This window comes from Ictidomys tridecemlineatus, chromosome 1 (assembly GCF_052094955.1).
Source record: "Ictidomys tridecemlineatus isolate mIctTri1 chromosome 1, mIctTri1.hap1, whole genome shotgun sequence".
NCBI classification, from domain to species: domain Eukaryota; kingdom Metazoa; phylum Chordata; class Mammalia; order Rodentia; family Sciuridae; genus Ictidomys; species Ictidomys tridecemlineatus.
Window position 1 is genome coordinate 134,551,402 of NC_135477.1, and position 25,569 is coordinate 134,576,970.

At 41.1% G+C, this 25,569-nt stretch overlaps 1 protein-coding gene across 4 annotated transcripts in view; it reads right to left on the bottom strand.

Moving 5' to 3' along the window:
- Positions 1–25,569, bottom strand: part of Gramd2b (GRAM domain containing 2B) — a 104,371-nt gene that overhangs the window by 20,184 nt on the left and 58,618 nt on the right. For 2 of the 4 annotated variants that reach the window (XM_078048189.1, XM_021730250.3), the window contains exons 2-6: positions 7,685–7,804; positions 6,581–6,623; positions 4,418–4,529; positions 1,316–1,382; positions 266–369 (exon numbers count right to left, since the gene is read on the bottom strand). In XM_078048189.1, coding sequence (XP_077904315.1) covers positions 266–369; positions 1,316–1,382; positions 4,418–4,529; positions 6,581–6,623; positions 7,685–7,804 — 446 coding nt within the window. The remainder of the gene's footprint in view (positions 1–265; positions 370–1,315; positions 1,383–4,417; positions 4,530–6,580; positions 6,624–7,684; positions 7,805–25,569) is intronic. The other 2 variants (XM_078048193.1, XM_005330894.5) reach the window with 1 other exon arrangement.

Consider the following 25,569-nt stretch of genomic DNA (forward strand, 5'->3'; position numbering starts at 1 on the left):
TTTTTGGGGGTGGCTGGGAGTGGGCCTGGTCTGCTGGGATTCCCCAGGGGCCAGGACTACAGTTAACAATGGTATTTAGGCAAAGAGGGAAGTTTACATCATCTGGGGGCATTGAAAACCTGTAGTCTTTGAAACCATAGCAAAAGAAACTTGGTATAAAGGCATAATCATGACATATTTACAAACAGAGTTAAGCTAAAAACAATTTATATGTGCAATATATAAAAATGCAGGATTAGCTTTCTTTTCTAGATATCATACCAACCTTGGTGTCTTTCCCAAAGACCTTGGAATGAAAACAAATCCAGTTTTCTGATACAAAGAGCTTTCCTTGGTATAGTATTTCTTTCTGTAGAGCGCAGGTAAAGCCTGGGAGAATACAGACAGGTATAACAGCACCATTTAGGATCCCACTAAAATATTATTTTCATTATTTCCTTTTAAAATAAAAGTTGTGCATCTATTCAAGAATGGGCAGAGATAGTACACTCATTCTCCAAAATTCTATCACCTCTTTCTCAGTCATCTCTAGTGGAATAAACGCTGCGGTGATTGGATTTTATTTTTTAATTCAAAGTCTTACAGATTCTAGAATAAGAATCAAAATGGGACGCAAGTCAACCATCATACCCGAGAAACCGAGACTGGTGTTTCGGAAGCCTCCTGTTTAGGAAGGTGTGTCACCCGTGTGCCAACTGTGGCACGCCTGGTCCTCCCTTCCCAGGGATCCTCACTAATGACTCACTAAAGAAATAGCCGGCCACTTCAGGGAGAGCATGTGACTTTGCCCTCTGCCTGGAGATCACTGCAGGAATCTAGCACCTTGCCTTCAACACATGTACACCAAGAAAGGCTAGGAGTGAACCTTGGGGCCCAATGTGATGGGCCACACACATTATCAGCATTCTGGGAATCTGCATAGCACAGATATTAGCATAACTGTCTACTTTGACCTGTGTGTCCTTTTAACTTTCTTGTAGCCTCTCTTGACCCAGGTTTGTCATACTAAAAAACAAAACAAAAAAAAAACAAACCTCAGGATGATTCAATCTGCTGTATTTCATCAATAAATACAAAAGGCAGGAAATCATTCTGGAACTATGCTGGATGAGTCCATAACTCATGAATAGATTCAGCTTCTCATTCTACTCTCTTATCTTGCAAGGCACTAGGGGAAAGGTGACTGTGGCTGGAATTATTGCTCCTCCATGACCTGCTGCCTTCAGAAATCTATTCCCCTCACTGACTCGGTCCCCCAAATAAGTAGCAGGTTCTCACATATGTGGCTTAGAAGGTCAAACAGGTCCAAACTTACTTTGCCTCAGTGGTTCCTCAGTTGGGACATCAAGAAACAACTTGTGAAAGTGCATGTTCGCCTTGTACTGCAGAGAGAAAGACACAGGCCTCACTGCACAAATCCTAACTCCAAATTAGATTAAATAACACATTTTCCCTCCCTTACTGCTATCTTTAGGAATTTACCCTCTCTGATCTTATAAATCTCCAAACCAGCCCTTCAGTTGGGGCACAAAGGTTCATTCTAACAGGATTAATGCCTCACTGGGTGGACACCACATGCAGCAGGTGGTCCGTTGAAGTATCAGGCAGGACAAGGATGTTCCTAATAAGAAATGAGATGAACTATAAGGAATCTCACTAGAGAAGGTACTGGCTACCAGGGCACTAAAGATACGAGTACCTCAGAAGACCCCAAAGGGTAGAGCTTTGTACTCAAATAAATCTGAACTACAGTCCGTGGTGTGGGATCATGGCCCAGTCAATTCACTTCCCTGGGTCTTGGTTTTCTCTTCTGTGCCAGAGGCCAAAGCATCAGAGAGATGCCACTAGGCTTACAAGGGTAGCACACTGCCTGCTTTCCTTCTTTTCTCCCTTCCTTCCCCACTTCCCCTCCTTCCCTCCTTCCTTCCTTCCTTCCTTCCTTCCTTCCTTCCTTCCTTCCTTCCTTCCTTCCTTCCTTCCTTCCTTCCTTCCTTTCCCAGGGGCACTTAACCATTGAACCACATTCCCAGCCCATTTTTAATTTTTTATTTTGAGACAGAGTCTTGCTGAATTACTTAGAGCCTTGCTAAGTTGCTGAGGCTGGCTTTGAACTTGAGATCCTCCTGCCTCAGCCTCCTGAGCTGCTGGGATTATATGCCTGTGCCACTGTGCCCGGCTGACAAGTGGGATTTCACACAGAAGAATTATCTCTCCAGGGCAGTAGAAGGCCCAAGAGTTGGAAATGCTGCACATTTCTTCATCTTTACCATGTGCAGCTTGCAACTTGCTTTCACAAACCTCATCCTCAAAATAACCCTAGGAACTCGGTGTCCCTATTCCAGGGCTTGGAATCTCTCCTCAGGAATACCGGGAGCTTTAAGCCATACCAAAAAAGTAGGTAGTGTGCTACCCCTTTAAGCCTGGTGGCATCTCTCTGAGCTAGGTCCTCCCTCTGCAGGATCACTCTGCTGCATAGGATGCTTCTGAAGAAAAAGTCTGATTAGGAGAACTGAGAGAGACGGGCAAGTAGGCCCCTGATGATGTAGTCCCCAAACCAGGGGGGCTCAACGGCAGGACCAGACCTCTTGTTGCTGTACAGGAAAGCTGTAGACCAGGTTGTCACAATGACAGGTGGTCCCTGCAAGCCAGCTATTTTATAGATAGACACCTTACATAAAGTACATTCTTAGGTGTGCAAAGTGCCCTCCTAAGAAGCATCTTAGGAGGGCACTTTGCACTGAGAAAGATACCCTGATGAAAGCTAGGTGTTTGATGGGAGCTTCAGTAGGATTTTGTGTTTAATGGCTACAGGGAGCACTGTTCACACATTTGTTTAAAACATCCTAGGCCATGGAGTCTTTAAAATCATCAGTGTAGAGGCAGGAGGATCTCCAGTTCAAAGCCAGCCTCTGCAATCTAGTGAGGCCCCGAGCAACTCAGCAAGACCCTGTCTCTAAATAAAATACAAAAATGGGCTGGGAATGTGGCTCAGTGCTTAAGTGCCCCTGGGTTCAACCCTTGGCACCCCGCTCTACCCCAAAATGTCAGTGTAATGAAGAGCCAAAAAAAAAAAAAAAAAAAAAAAGGTAGTGGAACAACACATATAGTACCTGACTCTTGATTGGATCTGGGTAGGGGAAAAAAAATCCCAAACACCTTTACTTTATAAAGGACATTCCTTACTAGGGCAGTTATGGAAATGCAAACTGAATTTTGGTACTTCATTAAATTTCATGGGTGTGCTGTTTGTTTTAATTTTTAGGAAATACATATTTAAGCATTTGGGGTGATGTGTCATAAACCCCCTCTCAAGCCCCCAAAATGACAAGAAGACGGGCCTAGAAGTGGAGCTCAGGGGTGGAGCATTTTCTTAGTGTGTGGGAGGCCCTGAGATCAACTCCCCACACCCAAAACAACAACAAAAAACACCAACCCCAAACTCCTGGCCCCAGTAAACACGTCACACTCAGTGACACAGAACTGGGCTTTGTTACCTAGCGGGGTGTATCTGAGAGCAGAACTGAAATCACTTCTGCAGAAGGCCTTTCTTCTCTGGTGCCTTTTCTGTAATTTTAATTGTGATGTCACATCGTCCCCTGTCCTGCTAACTATTAGACAAGCACTGTGTTGGTATATGCTCTCTGGGTACTTGTCAGAGTTAGGGGACATAGCACAGCATCCGCTACCTCTCAGTATGTGTGGAAAGGTCAGGTGTGGAATCTAATATTGATGAGACATTGACCAGAGGAAGAGCCATGGTCTGTCCTTCCAAACTCTCTGAACTCCTGTGCTTATGTCAGCCATGCAGGAAGTTGCCTGCTCAGGTTATTTTATTTTATGTGTTGTTTTTGGATACACATGATAGTGGAATGTATTTTGACATATTATACATACGTGGAGTATAACTTATTCTAATTAGGATCCTATTCTTCTGGTTGTACATGACGTGGAGTTACCTGGTCATGTATTCAAATACAAAGTTAGGAAAGTTATGTCCGATTAATTCTACTGCCCTTCCTATTTCCTCTTACCCCTCCTTTCCCCTTCCTCCCCTTTGTCTAATCCAATGGACTTCTTCTACTCTTCCCCTTCCCACCCTCCCTTGTTGTGGGTTGGCACCCACATATCAGAGAAAACATTCAATCTTTGTTTTTTGGGGACTGCCTTATTTCACTTAGCATGAAAGTCTCCAGTTCCATCCATTACCGGCAAATGTTAAAATTTCATTCTTCTTTATGGCTAAGTTATATTCCATTGTGTATATATACTACATTTTCTTTATCCGTTCATGTGTTGAAGGACACCTGCGCTGGTTCTATAGCTTAGCTATTGGGAATTGAGCTGCTACCATGCTCAGGTTCTTTCCCTCCCTGGGCCCTAATGGGTCTGTCATCCACTTACTCCATTCCCCTATTACCTGGCTGGAAGAGGAAGACTTTTTTCTTTCAGTCTTAGGGTCATTTTTGCTTTCTGTTTTACAGTCGTTCTTATCACCTACTAAAGAGGTACCATCACAATTGGATTTTGACCTGGGGAAATAAAATCCAGGAGATTATAAGATGAATTGTTTTATCCACTCATTATTTATTATAATAAATCTTGATTATTATACTATGTCACGCGAAAACCTGATGTTTATTTGTCTCTTCTAGATATCAGCAATCATTTCTGATACTCTAGGGCATTTACACAGCACGAGTCTCAAGTGAGTGGGGGATTAGAGCAGGCTCTCAGCACAAACTGCAGAAATGATAACTTATTTATAAAAGGAGAAATGACAGTTGCGATGTGAAAGTAACCACATCATTTCAAAAGTATTTTTGTCAGTATAAAGAGGTGTATTTGAAGCAAATTACCAAATAAAATTACAGCTATAATTCAATTAAAGAATATTTCAGTCTCAGGACCCATTAATATTTAACAAGTATTAATTGAGGGAGGCATTGTGCTAAATGCCTTGGGCACACAAGGCAGTCTTTATGTTAGGGAGCCTGTGTGCACACGCAGCAGACACGACTTTAAAAAGGCAGGACTTGATTCAGCAAGACGTATCAGAGGAGTTGGGAGAAGGTACAGAGACAGTAGGTCAAACAAGAGGCAAGGGAAGAGGAGGTCAACAGAACAATGTGGGCTTAATGAGTGGGGCCTAACAGGATGAGCAAGAATTGGGTATGAGGAAAAGAGAAACAAAACATCTCAGATGGGGGAAAATAGTAAAAGTGAAATCAGTTACAAAAAACCCAGAAACAATGTTTAGATCTGGGTCAAGTCTTCTTAGGTCCTGTCTTGTCAAGGGCAGAGGTCAGAGCTCCAGAACTTCTTTCTAAGGTGATTCTAGTTCTGGCTCTCCATTTTAGCAAATGTGGAATATGAACATTCCTTCAATCCTACAGCTAAAAACAGTCATGTCCAAGTGGAATGCATATATGATCTCCAGAGGTAATATATGAACAAGTCTTATGATTGCACAATTGCCTGCTTATTTATTGGGAGGAAATGATATACAAGAAATCCATGATTTTACATTATTATTCCTTTATAAGAGGCCCTGTTCATATTTGGTTCAAAGTAGATTTAGGAAGAATATGAAATAATTTGGATGCCACAGAGGGGCAGAAATGACTGACATTAGACATGACACTAGGCTCTGATTTGCTTAGTTGTGAAAACACAGGCCATAGATGTCCTCGGCCCCTTCCAGCCCCAACAGTTCATGATCCCACTACGCTCACAGCACAGGTTAAGTGCTGCTTAGCAACTCAAGGTAAGTGATTGGGTTTCAGTTACAGGCCATTGAACCTATTTATACATATAAATTTCCGGGGAATTCTAGAGATCACATTTTGGAACCTGTGAGTAAATGTCTGTTCTCGAAAAGGAAATTATTCTTACAAATGTCAAATTACCAGTTATTCACACTCCTTTCTGATTTCACTGTCATCACCTCTTCTGATTCAAGTGAGTACCAACAGCATTGCCAAGGACATGGCCAGGTCTTCTGAAGACCCACATGCCGCATGTAGGCAGGTATGACAAGGTGAGCAGGTGACTCTACCTTGGGTAATTTCAAGCCACAGGGGGCTGTCTGTGTAGGGGGTGGAAAGCTTCTTTACTCTGGGTTTTTTCAACTGTGCCATTCTCAATGAGCAAAGCCCCATGCAAAATTAAAGGGTGCAGCCCCTGCACAAAAATGATTAAGGATTTCCTGACAGTGCAAATAGAGCATTTGCCCCTGTGCCATAGCCCAGGCCATGAGGCCACACAGTTTCCAGCGTGTCCTTCCTGATGCAATGTGCTGTTCTCATCTGAAGCCTGGAGAAGTTGGAGTAAAACCAACAGTGTCTGCCAGGTGACAGTTGGAGCCAGTTGACACTGCTGAAAATTACATGAAACAATAACGTATTTGGTGCCCTTACGGAAAGACTCACTTGATGAGTGAGGCAGGATGTTTTTACAAAAAAATATTGTAGAAGGGATGGAGAAAAGTGAGATGCCACAAGACAGGCATGCAGAAAAGATGGAGAAATAATTGGAAATCAGAGTCTGAAAAGAGAAATCTGGAGGCAGAGTTAAAACTTACGCTTGGTCCTGAATGAAGAATAGATTTGGAGAGAAGATATGGGCTGGGAGCCAGGAAAGAAGTAAAAAGAAGCAGTTAGTTAATTATCTGTTAGTAGGTGTCAAAGAGGGAGAAGTTCTAATAATGGGCAGGGAGAGTAATTGCTGTTCAGTTGAGATAAAAAAAACATTGGGGGCCAAAGATGTAACTCAGTGGTAGTGCACTTGCCTAGCATATGCAAGGGCCTGGGCTCAATCCATGTATTTCAAAAACCAAACCAAACCAAACCAACCAAACAAACAAACAAACAAAAAAAATCAAGCAAATCACCAAAAAACCCAAACAAAAAAATTTCACATTTACCTTTCATTGACCATTGGTTTAATTACTCTCTTTAAAGGGCTCAAAAGCAACTTCAAGTCCCTTCTTGGTAGTTGGTGTCTCGGAGACTGATGGAAACCACAGCTATATACCTCAAAATACCCCTTCCCTGCTAACTTCCCTCACAGCGTAGTCACAGACACAGGTGGCCTGGTGGATCACTGGGATGGGTTTTCCTCTGTTCTTTTCCATGGCTCCCAGGAAAGTGAGAAGCCAGGCCCAGAGGCTGAGCAGATGCTGCAACTGGCCATCCTTGCCAGGTGCTTCATAAATCTGTGCTTTGGGGCTGGGGCTGTGGCTCAGCCGTAGTGCACCTGCCTGGCACGTGTGAGGCATTGGGTTCGATTCTCAGCACCACATATAAATAAATAAATAAAATGGAGGCCCATCAACAGCTGAAACAAACAAACAAACAAATAGCTGACTGACTGAATGAATGAATAAATCAATCAATAAATCTGTGCTTGGGAGTGGGGCTTCCTGGCTTCAGTCTGCAAAATTAGTGCTTTCAGAAAAGGCTACCCATACTTCAGAAGGCTGGGGCAGGAGGAGAAAAAGAGGCTGCTAGAAAGAGATGAGAGAGGAAGCCAAGTGCCTGTGCCTGGTTGTCAAGGAAAAACACTCTGTTCTTTCCCGGAGGCCTTATTTGCCTACAGTCGGTCCACACTCTTCACACCAACCATAAAACTAGAAACCCCAGTGCTTCCCACAACCCCGAGAACAAAGAGTCAAGTGAGGACTCACCGCAGGCAGATGCTTTTCTTCTGGTCTGGGGACTCGGCCTCCAACGAGGGGGTAGGGGACTGGGCTGTTGGACTCCTGCTGGTTTTCTTTTTGTCCTCCACACCATTTTCAGCCTCTGAGCTGGAGAAGAAAGAGAAACGCTTCACCTTAGACATCCAGAGGGAAGTGGAAGGAAAAAAACGGTGGAGTAACCTGGAGTTCTGGAGAGCAAATGATCTTGAATCCCCACTGACAGGCTGGTCAACTTGGACAGCCGTGTACTTTCCCAATCTCCATTCTGACCCCTCGGGGCTGGAGCCTCGAGGGCAATACTTGCAGATCACAGCTACTTCACTTGAAAAGGCCGACTGTGCAAGGATTGCTCAGCTCCCAGGGCTGTGCCTGTGGGCCCTGCACCGCCCAGCTTTGGCCAGCCTAGGCGTGTGCTGGGCAGCAGATCACCTGGAGGGTGGGAGGGCCCTGTGCGCAAGCACTCTGGAACCCACAAGGGGTGGCTGCCTGCAGGTGCTGGGAACTCCCACCCACTCTGTTTGTACTTCTCTTATGTCACTTATCACCTTTTGTTGTAGTTATGAAGGTTCCACTTTGGGTTGTTGTTGTTTTAGCCAACCACTTCCCTAAGCAATTTACAGTCTTTAATCTTTACAACCACCCAGGCTGGATAGGATTGATTACCTTCATTTTACAGATGGGATATCTGAAGCTTTCATCAAATATGAACAAGTTTACAAAACCAGCATCTACCTTGGTTGAAATTCAAACTCAGTTCCGTTCACCTGTAAGGTATTTGTGTACACGTTCTCTCTTTCAGTCTCTCTCCCCACTCAATCATCCATCCCCCAACCACTCACTCGTCCATTTATCCTTCTTACTAGCTCTTCAGCCTGAGAGCCCCATGGTGAAGTGGAAATCTGATTCATCTTTACACAAACCACAGGGTCAAGGATAGTGACAGTATGTAGTCACGGTCAAGTGGTTTTGGAAAAACTAGATCTAACCCTGGTAAAAGACAGAGTGGAAAGGAGTAGACAGGAAGGTGAGTCAAGAGAATTTGTACATTGAACCACTAACAAATGGACAATGACCATCATGGTGTACACCACTTGGGTACAATTTCCAATGTGGGAAGCAGGAGAAAAGGAATATTCAGTTTTTTTTGTGTGTGTGGTGTTGAGGATTGAACCCAAGGCAAGCACTCTACAGACTGAGCTATATCCCCAAACCGAGTAAAGAAATATTGAGGGGAGAAAAGAAGGTGTTATTAAAGGATCAGAACTTCTTTGATGCCAGCAGTAAACACATAAGACATACTTTTGAGGATGTAAAAACACTGTGGTAGTTGAGCATAAAGTAAGACATAGTAAAATGGCATTGCTATGACAGATTACTTCATTTTAACCCTAATTTACCACCTATTAGATATTTCCACCTGCATATGAACAAGTAGGCAGGAAATGTTATTGGCTGGTTTAAGCTTTGCTGTTGCTTGCTTAGCCCTTGTCACACATAGAAACATTGTAGTCTACACTAGGAGTCCTATCCTAGAGTCGAAATCAAGATCCAGTGTATCTGACAAAGATAATCAACCAAGTAATAATTCCTATGAACGACTGATGTTCTCATTCTGTAGTTAGCATTTCTTTCTTTTTTTTTTTTTTTTTCCTAAGTAGACAAATATTGGAGAACAGAGATCCAACCTTTTACTTCTCTGGTTCTTCCAGTACTTAAAGCACTCAAGTATATTAAAAAGGCTTAGTTCTTATCTGCACTGCATTATGTGACAAAGATTATATGGGAGACCTTGGACTCTTATTAGAAAACATTGATTTGGTTTAAAATAAAATAATTGAACTTTTAAATTTTAGTACTAATTTAACTTACGAACTTAGAGTTTTCAAATTGTGAATTGGCCTTGGAGCACACCTTTGCTTTTTCTATTCATCCCTTAAGACATACATATTACTCCTATTCTTTAGGGGCATCAGGCAGAAATCCACTTGAGAAGTACTCTTTAGTTAGGGAGACCAATTGTGTGTGGAACTTCAACAATCCATCTCCGCATTCATTTAAATATTTACTCAATTTTATGCAGGGGACAGAACAAGATTTGGAGGCAGAGCCTTTGCTGTTCTATATAGCCCTTTTGTATAGAAAGAGCCATTCCTGCTAAGAGCCACTCTGAAAAAGGTGTCCCTCTTTCAAAGCCACATCCCTGATACATAGACTGGCAGAGAGAAAGCTGCTCCTCTTACATCCAGCACCAAGATGTAAAGAAAGCCCAGCTCCCTCTGGCTTTGAGCCCCTCCTGGACCTTGCCCTACCTGGTCAGGCACTTTAGTACTGAGTGTCACCTGGTGGTTCTGATTCAGGGATTCTAGCTTAGCACTGGTCAGATTACAACATCTGTGCATCCTATCTGAACAATGTCTTGCAATACAAAACACACAGGCATGTTCAAGTCAAAAGAGGCTATTTCCAGATACCCTCCACCTGGCTCTTCCTTAAACTTGTGCTTGTCTTCAGTGCAGGTTCTGTGCTTGAGGGCCCTACCAGGAGGACATTCTTCTCAAAGCCTCCCTGTAACTCACTTTGCCCCTAAACAATGAATGCCTTGATCTGTTAGCTTTTCACCCACATGTCTTGTTATCTAATGACTACACCAAATTCCTTGCAGGCAGGGAACTTCTGTTTGTTTTTTTTTTTTTTTTCCCATAACAGTTCTGCATTTTGCTCACAGTGGTCATCACATGTTGATTGATGTGGGATTAATTACATATTGTCTCAAAGAAAAAGTGAGTTTCATCTATGGGTAAATTCCATGTTTAGTTTTTTTTTTTTTAAGATGCTTTAGACTCAAACAAGCTAATTCCTAACAGCTGAGATTTTTTTTTTCCCTGCCCCTTACCTTGGAGGTTTTGTCAAACCTAGACTGAAGTTATTGTAGAATCCAAACAGTAGGGACGTGCCTGCGTCTGAGAAGCAGAGTGTGGGAGGGGAAACGGAATGCTTCCTCAAGGACTCTCCGTAACTTTAAAGTTACTCTCCATGAGGCTGAACATTTTTATTTAAATCACGAAAATAAGCAAATCAGGGTTTTAAAGAATATTTTTAGTTGTAGATGGACACAATGACTTTAATTTTTTATGTGGTGCCCAGAATCGAATCCAGTGCCTCACACATGCTAGGCAAGGGCACCACAACTAAGCCACAACCCCAGGCTGTATTTTATTTTATTTTTTAACAGAAAAACAAAGCCTTTTAAGCTCCCTTAATCTCCAACTGAGAGACTCAACTAGAAAACAATAAACAACAACAACAAAAAAACTAATTTTTTTTCTTTCAACAAATATTTATTGAAATGGTCCCTGCTGGTAAGATGCTTGGAGCTTCAGGAGGATAAGTGAGTTGACAGTTCTAAGCACCCATAGGAACAGCAGAAGATGGTGGAAACCATCACTTGGTGCTGGCAGGTTATTTCTTCTCCCATCTCCATTCCAGTTTATGCATCAGCTATGGGTCCTGAAAGCTCTTCAGTAGGAATTTCAGAGCAGTGAGACAATCATGATTACACCCACCAAGCCCAACTTCACCTCCTAGGGGAAAGAATTTTTATTCAGCTAGGACAAGCTGGATTCAATAAAATGGTTACACAATCTAAAAATAAAAACCAGGTTGGACTATCCTTATCAATGGCCCAATATTGGTCACTGCCCAGACCTCAGTAGTCTGATGATGACATAAATTCAGATGTCACAATTTTCCAGAACTTGAAGTTTTACATAGAGTTAACTATCATTCCTCCTGGTGATAGTCTCTGTGAATTTAAGGTAAACTCGACCCTCTTTTCTCTTGTCACCTCAGTCTCCCCAGCCCTTTGCCCCTCCTGCTGAGAATGTATTGCACTCAGGTATCCTCACATGCAAGGCCAGGTAAATAAGGAGCCACCTGGCAGAAGCTATATTAAGCTGCAGCTCAGGTGAATAAAAACAAGCGTCTCTCTGTGGTTTAGTGTTCCTTTCTAATTACAGCAGTAATTCCTGTGTTTGAGTCTACCTTCATGTTAAATTAGTGTTCGCAAAGGCATAAAAAAAAAATCCCACTAGATTCCTTATGTTAGTACAGGTGGGGGTAGTTTTACAACCACTATCATTAAAAAACAAACAAAAAAACCAACCACCCTCTGGTCATGATTTTTCAAATGACAGTTGTTACCAACAAAGAGGATCCCCACAGGATACATTTTTGGACATGGCCAGGGAAAGCAGAGTGTCGCGTGTTGTACTGAAAGCTTAGCTAGGACTGACTCACTAAGACCTGGGGACTCCTCACAGATCCTTCCTTGTTTCTGGTGTGTGCCTGCCTGTGGCTTCATAGCTGAAGCAAAGACTGCAATACTTGGGAAGCAACTAGTTAACCAGCAGGGACAGAGGAAGTTCCTGGGAACTGCTGGGCAGCAGCTATAGTACAAACACAGACAGACATCTAGGAACCAAAAGAAGGAAGTAGCGTGGGGTGCAGAGGTGCCAAAGCAGGTAGAAGCTGAGCCGAGGACAGCTGGGTGACTCTGCAGCTATTCTAATTTGGTAAACTTAGAATCTCCCAAGAGAGATTTTTAGGTCAAAATGGCCTTCCATTTGTAACTCTAATATAGTAATATCTTTGTCTAGATACTTTAAATTTAATTTATCTATCTACATATTTATTTCTGAATAGGTACCATAAGCACCAGTGCAAAATCTGAAAATTACAAATAAGGAAACAAATTTCCCTTCTACCCCCGTTTAGTGGTGGCCTGGTTTCTTTCTGCAAATGTACCTACTGTTCCTAGAAACTTGTGCTTTCTTCCTGGGACATCTGGGCATATATGTGTGTGTGTGTGTGTGTGTGTGTCTGTTTTAAGTATAAATGACAGCTTTAGTATTCCACACCTCGTTTTGTTTTACTTACTGTATTTCAGTGTTCTTTTCCTTATCAGTATACAATAGATCTTCCTCATTCTTTTTAATGACTGCATAAGAGTTCCATTTTAATGAATGAACAATATTCAACCAGTTCCTTATCGATGGGCATTTAGGTGGATTTTAGTCTTTTGCAAACACAAAGAACATTTCAACACGCAACTTTGTATTTTTATTATGTATGTGAATATACCTACAGTATAATTTCCTGTATATGCAACTGCTATGACAAAGGCATGTGATTTTAAAAATTTTATAGTGATTGCCAAACTGCTCTCAGTAGGGATTCTGTGACTCACATCACAATATATAGCTGTGTTTACACATTTATGTTAATGAAGTGTTAAACTTAAAAATATGGCGCTGAGGCTGTAGCTCAGTGGCAGAGCACTTGCCTAGCATGTGTGAGGCACTGGGTTCAATCCTCAGCACCTCATAAAAAATAAATAAAATAAAGGCATGCTGTCCATCTACAACTATATAAAAACATGTATTTATTTAAAAAGTACCTAGCAGTGTACCTGATACATAGAATAACATCATTTTAATAATGACCAGTGTTAAACTTTTTTAACAGGCCTTTACATTTATTTTAAGACAGATTCTCAGTAAATTGCTGAGACTGGCCTCCAACTTGTGATCCTCCTGCTTCAGCTTTCCAAGTTGCTGGATTACAGGTGTGCATCACTGTGCCAGGTTTTCTGATGGCTTTTTGATAAAAACATTTAGGAAAAACAATTCTTATTATTACTGCCTCGTGGATTCTTGGCAACACTCTAGAACCTCCTTTGTTTTCAAGAGTTGGGGGTCTTACTATGCTGCCCAGGCTGGTCTTGAACTCCTGAGCTCAAGAGATCCTCTTGCCTCAGCCTCCCAGTAGTTGGAATGTTAGGCATGCACCTCCAAGTATGGCTCTTTAAATAAAAAAATCTTAAATATTTAGAAGAGTTAAGTGGATTTTCAGGGTCAGTGTGACATTAAAATAAGCCATGAATGACTAACTTTATTTTTTCTTGATAGACTTATAGACAGATACAAGGCAGATAGATAAAAATTTACCTCCTCTCTCTAGGGTGTATAAAATGAGGATTTCTAAAAGATGCAATAATTTTGATATAAGAATGATAGGAAACCATCATTAGAAGAGGGATTTCTCCAAATTTCTGGAATATGGGGAACAGAATATAAAGTACAATATTCACTCATGCAGCCAAGTAGTCTAGAGTATGGGCATCAGTGTGACATAAGAGAACAGAGACCTGTTGGTCAGCAATTCAGAGAGGTGCTATAGGAGGGGTAGGTGAGAAGTTGCTCAAAACATTAGATTTGAAGGTGTACCTGTAAGAAACCTTTGATAGCCCTCTCTCAGTCCCAAATGGCAGGCAGTTAAGAGTTTAGCCCAAGAGTGAAAATATCAGAAGTTTCATTTTTAAAAAACATTAAAACCTGAGGTACAGAAACCAGGATACCTAGTACAAGGGAGAGAGCCCCAGGTCACACCCCTGACCTTCCATTTTGAATAAGGCAGTCTTCAGACAGAAGCCATCTCCCTGTCCATGGACAACAAAAGTCCAGGCTAGATACTCTAACCCCTTCTTTTCCCTTTAATCCCTTGTTCTTGAATATGAAACAATAAGCAAAGATTGTCAGATCTTTAAGAAAACTTTGTGAAAGTCTGAAAGAAAAGGCCAAGATAAACCTTGACAAATAAGACAGTAAAATCCTAAGGAAACTCACTGCAGAAACCAGAAGAAAATAAAAACACACAAGCATAAAAGAAATATATATATATATATAAAAAAACCAAAAAAACAAATCCCCAAACCTAATTACTATCTTCAGAGAGAAGACAGTCCCCATAAAAAAAGAACTTCAGGGGCTGGGGCTCAAGCGGTAGCGCGATCGCCTGGCATGCGTGCGGCCCGGGTTGGATCCTCAGCACCACATACAAACAAAGATGTTGTGTCCGCCGAAAACTAAAAATAAATATTAAAAAATTCTCTCTCTCTCTCTTTAAAAAAATAAGATAGAGAAATAAAGTCATGATGCTTTAATTAAAAATAAAAATAAAAAAAGAACTTCAGTATCATGGAGCAGAAAGGACCATTTTTTTTTTTTCCCAGTTCTCCCAGAGTCCAAATCCTTAACATAACCTAACAAGGACTCCAGATCAGGAGGGTGCCCTATCCACTCTCCTAATCTCTCTGACCCTAGCTCACTCAGCCCAGCCACACCCCAAGATATGGGGAGAGATTTCTGCTGGCCTGCTCTCCTCAGAGAGTCACGCGATTTCCCTCCTCTCCTTCAAGTCGTTACTAGAACATCACCTTCTTCATGAGATCTATATATTAACCAAGGGCTGGGAGACATTCAGAAAGATAAAAGGCAAGAGGGAAAAAGAAGACACCTGTAGGGCAGGTGCATCTATATTAAATGAACAGGGGTTCGAAAGAGAACAGAGAGGAGAGACGCAGGGAGCAAGGGAAAGAGAAAACATTACTAAAGAAGAAAATGGGAGGGTGAAGGGCAGAGGCTACTGCTTTCTTATCCTAAAAAGTGGGAGGTTAAATTGATTTTAAAAAATGCATGAGAGAATAGGAAGGGGTATTATGCCATTTAAAACTGGGAGGAGGGGGCTGGGGACTGAGTGGTAGAATGTGCTTAGCATGCACAAGGCCCTGAGCTCAATTCCCAGCACCAAAAAAGAAGAAGAAAAAAATTGGAGTTGGAAGAGAGAGAGGTCAGCAGTGTCAGTGAGCTGAGTCTTTTCCATCAAAACAGGAAGCTGAGAAATAAGGTTTAAAATTCATAAAGCAAGAAAGAGCAGGAGACATATATTTTTACAGATAGTAAGGTGACTAATTCAATTAAAATCCATACTGTTAAAAGTGGCAACCACTTTTAGTCACGGATGGGTGAGGTGGTATTGACTTCATCACAAAATTTTAGTGCATTACATCATTTAGGTAAACATTCTAAAAATTAAAAAAAATCTTTATTAATATCTCTATAGATAGAATGTAAAATGCAGAGTGAATAATAAAAATAGATAGATCTACTATCTTCGGAGGAGTTCATACCCTGTGTAAAACCCAAATGCCAGATTCTGTGTTTTCAAGTTACTTAGCTTTTACTAGGAATTTTAGTTGAGCTCACAAAGAACAACACAGATGATAAGCATAAAGAAATCAGGAATTCATTTCTTCTAATTATAAAGAGAATGAAGGATGTTTTGTAAAAGAAATAAGCACAGCATTGTGTGGGCATGAGGTGACCTATCTTTCTCAATTTAGCAAAAAAAAAAAAAAAAAAGAAAAGAAAAGAAAAGAAAAAGAAAAGCAAGAAAACCCACAAAGTAAGTGCCAGCAACATATTTCAGTCCAATAAAGTAGAAATGTAAATAATATCTCTATTTGTCTTATAAACCAATAAAAACAAAATAGTTCCTTAGATTGGAAAAACTAAAATCTTCCATTACTACCTGGCAGTCTTAAGTACCTCTTGTGCCAACAGAATGCCAAAACTGTGCAGAACTGATTGTAGAAGGATTGACATTTGAGCTGGGTACATATGATTTGGAGGGGCAGAGATACCAGAAGGGATAAGAAACATGAAGAAAGTCAGAAGTTAAATCATGCCAAGGAAGAGTCACATGCTTACAAGGAAATCTAGCAGCTTGGTGTTTTCTGAAGTACAGGCATCAAGAAGGAAGCAGCAGTAGTTAGGTGGCCATGAAGCTTGATTCCTGATGGGAAAGAGCTGCTTTTAGACTTTGATTGGCAGTCAGGATTAACTAAAGATTTGTAAAAAGGGGGAATGAAAGGACCAGATATTCAGTACCCACTTTTTCCCACAACCTCATCAAGAATCTGATGAGAGATGTACTTCTGTAGGATTATTCTCATGTTGGTGTACATGAACTGGGGAGGCCGGAGACAGAAAATGGAAAGGCAGATGGGGGATGCATTGGAAGGCAGGAAGCAGAGCCTGTACTGGAGAAATACTCCAGAGATAACACCAAAATGAATGGGGAGAAAGAGCAACAGAGAGAAATCCTGAGGTTATCTGGGGGATGGTATCGATGGCACTGCTACTATGAACAGTTACAGGAACGCAGGAGGAAGGAATTTTTAAGTCTGTTTTAGATATAATAGAAAGAACATTGTTACTAACTGCCTAAAAAACTGAAAGAGCCCAAAAGAAATGAACAATTTTCAAAAGAGTAAAGACTTTTCGGAGGAAGATTTCTGCCAGCTTGAAAAGTAATTCTGTTGCGTCCCAAGACACTGCCACAGCAGAATAACACCTCAATCTCATGCAACAGCAGGGCTGGAGGATGGTGTAGCTGAGGCCTCCATCTGGCTCCAATGCACCTCTTTAATCTGATCTCACAGAGCTCTCTCTCTCTCTGCTCCCATTAAAAATGGGCAAGTCACTGTACCCATTTCCTCCTTCACATCTACTCCCAAGTCTGTTTTTCTAAATCATTACTTTTCTCAAAGCTTGAGGCAACTCACATTATTCCACAAAGTGTTTAATTCAAGATTCTGATTTCAGAAGGGACAGAAAACTAGCTTATGTTAAACACAAACAAATAAACAAAAAACAGCCCCCAAGAGTTTTGTTGGTGCCTTAAAATGAAGTCCACAGCTGCAGCTGCCGAAGTTGCCCCTTCCACCCCTGGAACATGCAGCAACGATCTCTGATCTCTGGGGTGTCCCTTTCCAAGTCTTGGGACATCAATGCCTGATTCATTCTCCTGAGACATCGCCTCCATTATGTCATGCCGCTGCTCCTGAGCCAACAATGGCTTTCTATGAGCATCAGATGAGACCTCTGGACAGGAGCCATGACCCTCCAGAGTTCCCCAGTCCCCCTTTTTCTACTTTTCAAAAAGAAATTCTCCATCCCAGGCCTGACTGTGGGTCCTCACACCATGACCTCGGTTATGTCACATTCCTTCCTCCCTCCATGTACTATTGGCTCTTGGTTCCTCTGGCCTGCAATGCCCTTCCTGCTCCCCAACACTGCCATATTTCCAGTCTTGGGACAGTCCAATTACACCCTCCTTATCTCCCTGCTGTATTTCCAATGTCTGGATGTGAGAAATTGTGCAATTAATTCTCGTTGATCGGATAACTGCGATATTTTGCAATACAAGACAAAAATCCATATTTTAAAAAAAGGCTTGAGCTTACATTTTTGTCTTGAAATGTACCTGGTAACATCCTTCCCAAATGTGGTGAGCAGTTGTATTGGAAGAGGGCCTTGCTGAGAGCTGGGATGGGAGGAGGAAAAGTGCCATCTTTTCACTTTCCCTCTGCTGAATTAACATTGTGTGTAAACTTATCCTTCAAACTGACTGGTAGGTGAGCAATATTTTGAAACCATATGAAAATACTGCCTTTATTACTGGAAGAAATAACAATACTAAGCAAAACCATAATCGAGCTAAATAACTTCTCAGCAGTGGCATTTTGAGGCCAAGCACTGTTGGAAAACAATAAAGGAAAATGACAAGAAAATCCATGAAGGAGGCAGGATTGACTTCTCTGATTTCCAGTCAAGGTAGACTGATGCTGCTGATAGTAATCTTTTGTTACTCACAACCTGAGCACGTAAGTAAATATCATTTTGCATTGCTTAATCCTAACAAAATTCCTGTAAATATATACTGAATACGTCTGAGTTATCAAATCAGAATATAACCTCCTCGGGGGCCAAGACTTTAAATATTTTTCATATTTCTATTTCCATTCCCTTTTGAAGCTGTTATTCTGCTAGTAATTGCTGACTACCAGAGTAAGCCCCTTTTCATACACCTAAGATATATTAGAGGGCATCTATTGGGTTAAGGTTTTTGGCCTGAGGCATTTATTTCAGGAAAAACAGATTTTTAAAATATAATTGAAAACCTTACCCAAACTGAAAGACAGAAATTCACAAGAACGGAACATAATGTCCAGGGAAAACAATGTAGATAAAGTACAATTAACAAATCTTCAGCTAATAGGGTAAATATGTAAAATATCATGCATATCAAATAAAATTAGAAAGTAGTTCAGGACCTTTAGAAATAGCTATGGATTATGGAAAGCAATGTAGTCTTTGGACATATCTTTTTTGGAGGTGATATAAAAAATATGCCACGTAATAAATCAAAATAGCCACTTGGAATTAAAGACAATTCTGAATGATAAAATGAAGCAAAGCTCTTTACATAAGCCAGGCTTGCAACAGGTCAAATTTATAAGTGATCCTATCTTTAAGAGTAGGAATCATGGAGTTTAATAGCAGCTAAGTTCTTTCACCTGTCTTTGGGTAAGGCCATCTACAAATTTCATATGAAAATGTAGTCTACACCAAAAGCCATCCTATATGCTTGATAAATAGCCACATGTATAGTTTTTGAACTTCCACCTGGTAGGGAAGAACAAACATAGGCATGGGCCCTATTTCCAATACACAGAGTTGAGATAAAGAGATTAAACACATGGATAAAACCCAAAACCCATTGTGCTATCAATTCTATTATAACTCAAAATAATGTTATTAGTGTTCCTTGGGATTTTCAGAATTAAGTGGGGTCCATCATAGAGGAAATGAGTTTGGAACCCTGTTTTGAAAGAACAAAAGACCAAGATAGTACAAAACTGGGAGATTGAGGATTTCAGGCTAAAGTCATAAAAAGTTATAGCATGCAAAGAATGAGAAAGAACAGTATGTGGGGCCTCAGGAATGACAAAGAGAGGCAGCATTTGTAAAATGAGGACTGGGAGGTAAGCAGACTGCTAAGGAATTGCATGGCTGAGGTGTTGATGGGGGGCGGAGGGTGCAGTTGAGCAGAGAATTTCTAGTTAGGAGAATAACAGGTCTTGCCACGATTTTGAGATGAGACATTTTATGAAAATGATACACCACTGAGAAAAATGATTGTGTATCATCTGATAGATGGGTATCGCAAGAGAATAATGTCAGTAGTGCTACGGTGTGAATGTTTGTGTTTCCACAAAATTCTTACATTGCCCTCTAAATGCCCAAGGTGAGAGCATTAAGAGTTGTTCCCTTCGGGAAATCCCTAGGTCACAAGAGTGGAACCCGGGCTGGGGCTGAAGCTCAGTGGCAGAGTGCTTGCCTAGCACGTGTGAGGCACTGGGTTCAATCCTTAGCACCACATGAAAATAAACAAATAAAATAAAGGTGTGATGCCCATACACAACTACAAAAAAAAATTAGAAGGAAAAAAAGAGTGGAATCCTCACAAGTGGGATGCAGGCATGAATATGACACTATGAAACTCACTCGGCTGTATAATTCATATGCACTAATTTTAAAAAAAGCATACATCACCATGTCAAAAAAAAAAAACAAAAAACAGACAATAGAAGACTGAGGGAGTGTACAGCCTCCATAAGGATACAGTAAAATGACAGGTGTCCACAAACCAGGAAGCAGGTCCTTACTAAATAGGAAATTTCCTGGCATCATTTTTTGGGGAGGAAGGGTATCAGGGATTGAACTGAGGGGCATTTGACTACTGAGCCACATCCCAGACCTATTTTATATTTTATTTACAGTCAGAGTCTCACTGAGTTGCTTAGTGCCTCGTTTTTGCTGAGGCTGGCTTTGAACTTGTGATCCTCCTGCCTCTCCTGAGCCACTGGGATTAGAGGTGTGAGCCACTGTGTCCGGCTTCTGGTATTTTGATCTTGGACTTTCAGCTTCCAGAACTGTTAGAAGGTCTGTTGTTTATAAGCTACCTAGTTTATGGTGTTTTGTCATACCACCGATAACAGATGAAGATATTAGGTTTTTCGTTTCCAGGAATAGAATGAATGAGGATCAGGTAGAAAATGAAAGAAGGAAAGAGGTGCCCCAGAGAGGCCTTGCTAATACACTTTGTAGGCAGGACATTCCTTCATGTAAATCCTCTCAAGTTTCAATTCTCTTGTTGTGACCTTAGTGAAATTATACCCACAATAACAAATTTTATTGAGGGGAAGAAAGTGCAGAATAAATCATGCCAGAAATACATGTATTTGGCCAGAAAGGAATATCATACCTATTAATAATGCTCTAACATTTAAAGTTAAAACAGACAAGTGAAAACGAGGGCCATTAGGAGAAAACTTGGAAGAGACAAATGTTTGCTTTTGTTTTGAGAACTGTCCCTGTCCCCATGGAGCTGAGCTGTACTACTCTGTCCCTCACCGGGATGGGGGATGGGACGGTGTGTGGGGGGGTGGGAGTAGGCAATTGGACCTGCAGCACTGGAGGGAAGAATAGCCTCCTGTCACCCTGGCTGGCAGCTGTGATGACTAAAGCCCTTCCCTTCCTCTTACACTCTTTATTTCCTGTAACTCTGTCTTTCCATGTGGGACAGTAAAAAATAGATCAAAAGTCAGAGTGAGTTCAAAGATCAAGATGTGTGGGCACCACTGCAGACTTAAAGGCACTGAGAATCCAAAACAGTATGGAGTGCTCCAGAAACCTGGCACTGCTGTTTCTCCCTCTCTCAAACTCACCATTTCTACCCCGTCTGCTTCCTGTATTCTGATTTCATAGTTCAGACTGGATGGGTCTGAGGGCAGCACAGGACATCCACAGGGGCTGTGCCATACTGGAACTTGCAAGTCATACCAAGTAACTAACATAGCTTGGATTGTATGGATGTCATTAGCACATTCTTTGTTAAAATGCCATGTATTATTAAAACTCAGGACTCTTCCAAGAGAAAAATTAGCAGAGTACAGTGGTGCATTCCTGTAATCCTAGCTATTTGTGGGATGCTGAGGCAGGAAGATCACTTGAGCCCAGGAGTTTGAGGCTAACCTGAGCAACATGGCAATACCCAACATGAAAAATGGAATTACAAATATAAAACAAACTAGATAAAAAATTAATAGGACTGAACTTCTAGGAAAGGCACTGTCATTTCTTAAGAATAGGACAATTATGTATTAGATAAAGCAGTTTTCTTTAGAAAGCTTTGCTTTAACCAAAACACTCCCAAACTAGACACATACTACCCCGTGACAAAAAAATAAAAGAGTACGGTTTTTGTTATTTGCATTTTGAGTGAGGTTTTAACAAATGTAATGTAATCTACCTAGGAAAGCAAATGTTTCTTAAATGTATTTGGCTTTTCCTATAATTTATCATATTCTGCATATCATATTATACAGATTAGTATCAATATCTAATTAGTATCATATTCTATATATCATATTGTACATATTAGTTGTCAATAATAGAGTTGTTCCATATTATTATCAGCATAGCAAAAATTTAAAATATACAGTTATAGTTATATATGTGTCAACGTAGAATAATTGAGGAATTAGTGATAATTTCTCACTGTTATTGAAAAGAGATGTTTATCCCAACATTTTAAATACAATTAACTTGTATAGACTAGGAATATTAGATTTAATATAATTTACACATGATAATACCTCTTTTAAGGAAATAAACATTGAATCTGAACAGATTCTAATCTTACATCTTATATCCGTATTTCCCATCCTTAATTTTTCCCACCACAAATAGGTATTTTCTCTATCTGCACTAAGAACATGTTGCTTTGGAAAACACACCTTCTTTGTTTTTTTCCTTCTTCCTCACCACTCCTTCCTACTGAATTTTCCAGATGACTACACTTGCATTATATCTTGCTATCCTCAAAGAATACCTGCACCCATGATGGTCCTGCCAATCTTTGGGGTATGCATGTGAGACAGGTGCTACCTGTCCACACTCCACAGAGAAAGGAAACAAAGGTAAGGACACTAAGAACCACACATCTGCAGCCTCAGTGATCGAGCCTCTGTTATTCTCATACTTTGTCTATCTTTTGCTCAGCAAGCCCATTCACACACCAGAGCCTGTGGATTTTACTTCCTTGATATTTTTTACTTAAGTCTCCTCCTTTTCTTTCTTTAGTTGGTTGACTTAGCTAGTGATGTCCTTAACGTCTCCTGCCTGAGCCACTGTCCCTCCCAACTTCAGAGTTGTATGTGACACCTTCTCCTTTCATCTGTGTGGAAGATCACTTTGCTTATTTGAAAAGCTCCAATATGATCACATTATTCCTTCACCTTCTTTAAAATCTTATGGCTATCAGTTATCAGGTGCTGATGAAGATGAGTACAGCAAACAGGTCCTCCCCATTCTGATGCTTCCCTTTCTGACTCTTCTCCCAAACACACTGTGCTTGGGCTGCTATGCCCTCTCTTGAGGTCTCCCCAGAGCACTGCACATCTTTCAAAACTTATCTCTGGCTGGGTCACCCCCTAAATGAAGCCTGCCCCAATCTCCTTTATAGCTTTATACTAGGTCTATTTAAAAATTATGAATGGGCTACGGTTGGCTTGTCTTTCCTTTGCTTAGACCATAAGCCTCAGAAGGATAGAGTTGTGGTCTTATCACATCTCTTATCCCTACAAAGATGCTCAATTCATCTACCTCCAGTACTTCCTGTTCTTGAACTCAGCCTTAAAGGTCAGATTTGCTGATTTCTGGCCTAGAGTCCCTTTTGGCTATGTTGGACAGTAATAAATAGCAACAGGAAGGGATGTATTTCACTTGAAATTCCTGGGCTTGGGAAGACTGGCATGGGAAAGGCCAGAGAACTTTTCTGCTGGGGGCTGAATCTTGCTCTGGAAACTTAGACTAAACATGTGAGGGCAGTTTGGGGGGGGGGCAACAGCTACCTACCCAATTCTTTCACACAAAGATAAAACAGAAGGCTCCTGCGAAAGTGGTGGGTAAGGAAGAAACATTTCCATTGAGGAAGCTTTACCATTCCTTCCCACAGAACTGGGTGAAAGGTAGGGGAGTTGGCCTAGTTACGAGGCTGATGACTTTGTCAATGCTGCTGGGAGGGACCTTAGTGCCTTAGTTTGCTTTGTTAGAATTTGAAGGGTGATGTCTAGATATTGCAGACTGCAAGAAACTGGAAGAAAATGGGTTTTTTTTTTTTCTTCACTTTACTCCATTTCAGAAATGGAGAAGGCTCTAGAAGAAGAATCTCTATCCCATGATCTGTAGCTTCCTAAGAGTAGCCAAAGGCAGTTTCTGGGAGTAGCATCTTTGAAAGGGATGTTTATCATATTTTGGTATCTTAATAAGAGCCTGGACTTTCCTGCCTCTCCACCAGCCCTCCCTGTCATAGCCTGTGTCTCTGTCAGATCTCTGTCATAGCTGCTCTTTGTCAGATCTTTCTCAAATTTAGAAAACCCAGACTTTCCTCCTCTTCCATTTATAAAAGCTTTGAGGAAAGGAGACTTAGGGTCTGTATGCATTTTCTTTCCGATGAAAGGAGTTACAAATCATTGATAAAAGGAATAGTGGCAATGTTTGAAAATCAGTCATGGTTATTGTTGGGTTTCATAGAAAAAAACTCAGACGGGTCTACTTTTTGAGATTAATAAATTTACAGCATAACTGAGTAATTAAGGGTAGTCACTTAAAGTTGACAGAATAGTATAAACCTGAAAGTTAAACTTGTTTAATCTATATCCAAGCCCACTACTTACACTTCTTATTTATTCTGAAGCAAATCCCCCAGATCATTATTTTTTCATCTGTTAACTACTACAGTACATAGTTCCAGATTGTTTCTTTAAAAACAACAACAATAAAAAAAAACTAATATATTGAGCCTCAAAACGATCACAAACTATAATTGATTTTTTAAAATGAGTGAAAACTAGCCACCCTGCAGGGTAGGTATCAGCTCTATACGGTAGGATTCAGGTCTGGAGTAGACTGAGGCAGCTGTAGGCATGTGGCTGGGTATTTGGGTACCTGGAAAGGGAATCAGGAAGGTCACATTCCCTGAACTAGTCCAGATGGCCGGGGCCAGCACAGATGTAGGAGGCATCCTCTTGGACATCCCCCAGGACCATACCCTTTTCTCTTGGGGGCTACCTGCTCTGGCTATTCTGTGGGGAAGAAAAATATAAATGACATTCCCTAATCTCAACATCTGGGCCAGTAATCTGGCTTCCTTGAAGATAAAGGAAGAAAGATTCCCAATTACACAGAACAATATAAAGCAGTTATAATTGTGAACAGAATGTATCAAAGAGGATGAACTACCATGACTTGGTTGCAAGATGGAGTCATACCTGCATCCTGTCTGGGCCTTATGTGGCAGCTACTTCTATCCTGTAACCTTTGCCCCACAGCCAATGGACAGTGTTGAGAGAGGCTTAAGTAATGGCAGACGAGAGCGAGGTGACAGTCCATCAACACCGTGTGTCAGCAAGGCCTGGGGCTGTGCTGGTACGAGACTGTCTGGGCTTTCATACAGGCATGTTCACCGGTCTTTGTGATTTTTGGAACAGTCTTGTAGCCATTTGAAAAAATGAGCATTACGTGGGTTTGAAACAAAATATGGAGTTCTAGATGCAAAGGTCAGTTCTCTCAGAAGTATGTGATTCTCAAATGACACCTGACCCCTTATCCTTGCAAGAAGTTCTTTGAAAAAAAAAAACATATAGAATTTTGTTCACGAAAAGCAGCTTGTATGCAAAAATAATTCCAATCCTATCCTTGAATGTTTCCAGATACCAAATGGGCAGGTTACTTTAGAAAGAGCACTGAGGAAATCTCTTCTAAGCTAGAGGGCCAGCTTGTTTTTAAGGCAGACATCGGCACAGTACGGTTTGCTCAATAGTGAGAGATAATGGGAAGGACCCCTCTCTGTAGAGTTCCTGAACCCTCTCACCACCATTCTTGTATGTGGCCTCTTACCCCAATGTGGCCATCGGGCCTCTTACCCCAGTGTGCTCCATTTATATTTCTTTGGAATCATCTTTAGAAGAGGTAGGCCAGCATTAGCGGTGAGGGTAGCGGTGATGATTGGTGGAGGGCCTATGTCTCTTTTGCAGCTCATAATTTTGTTATGAATATAACAGTATG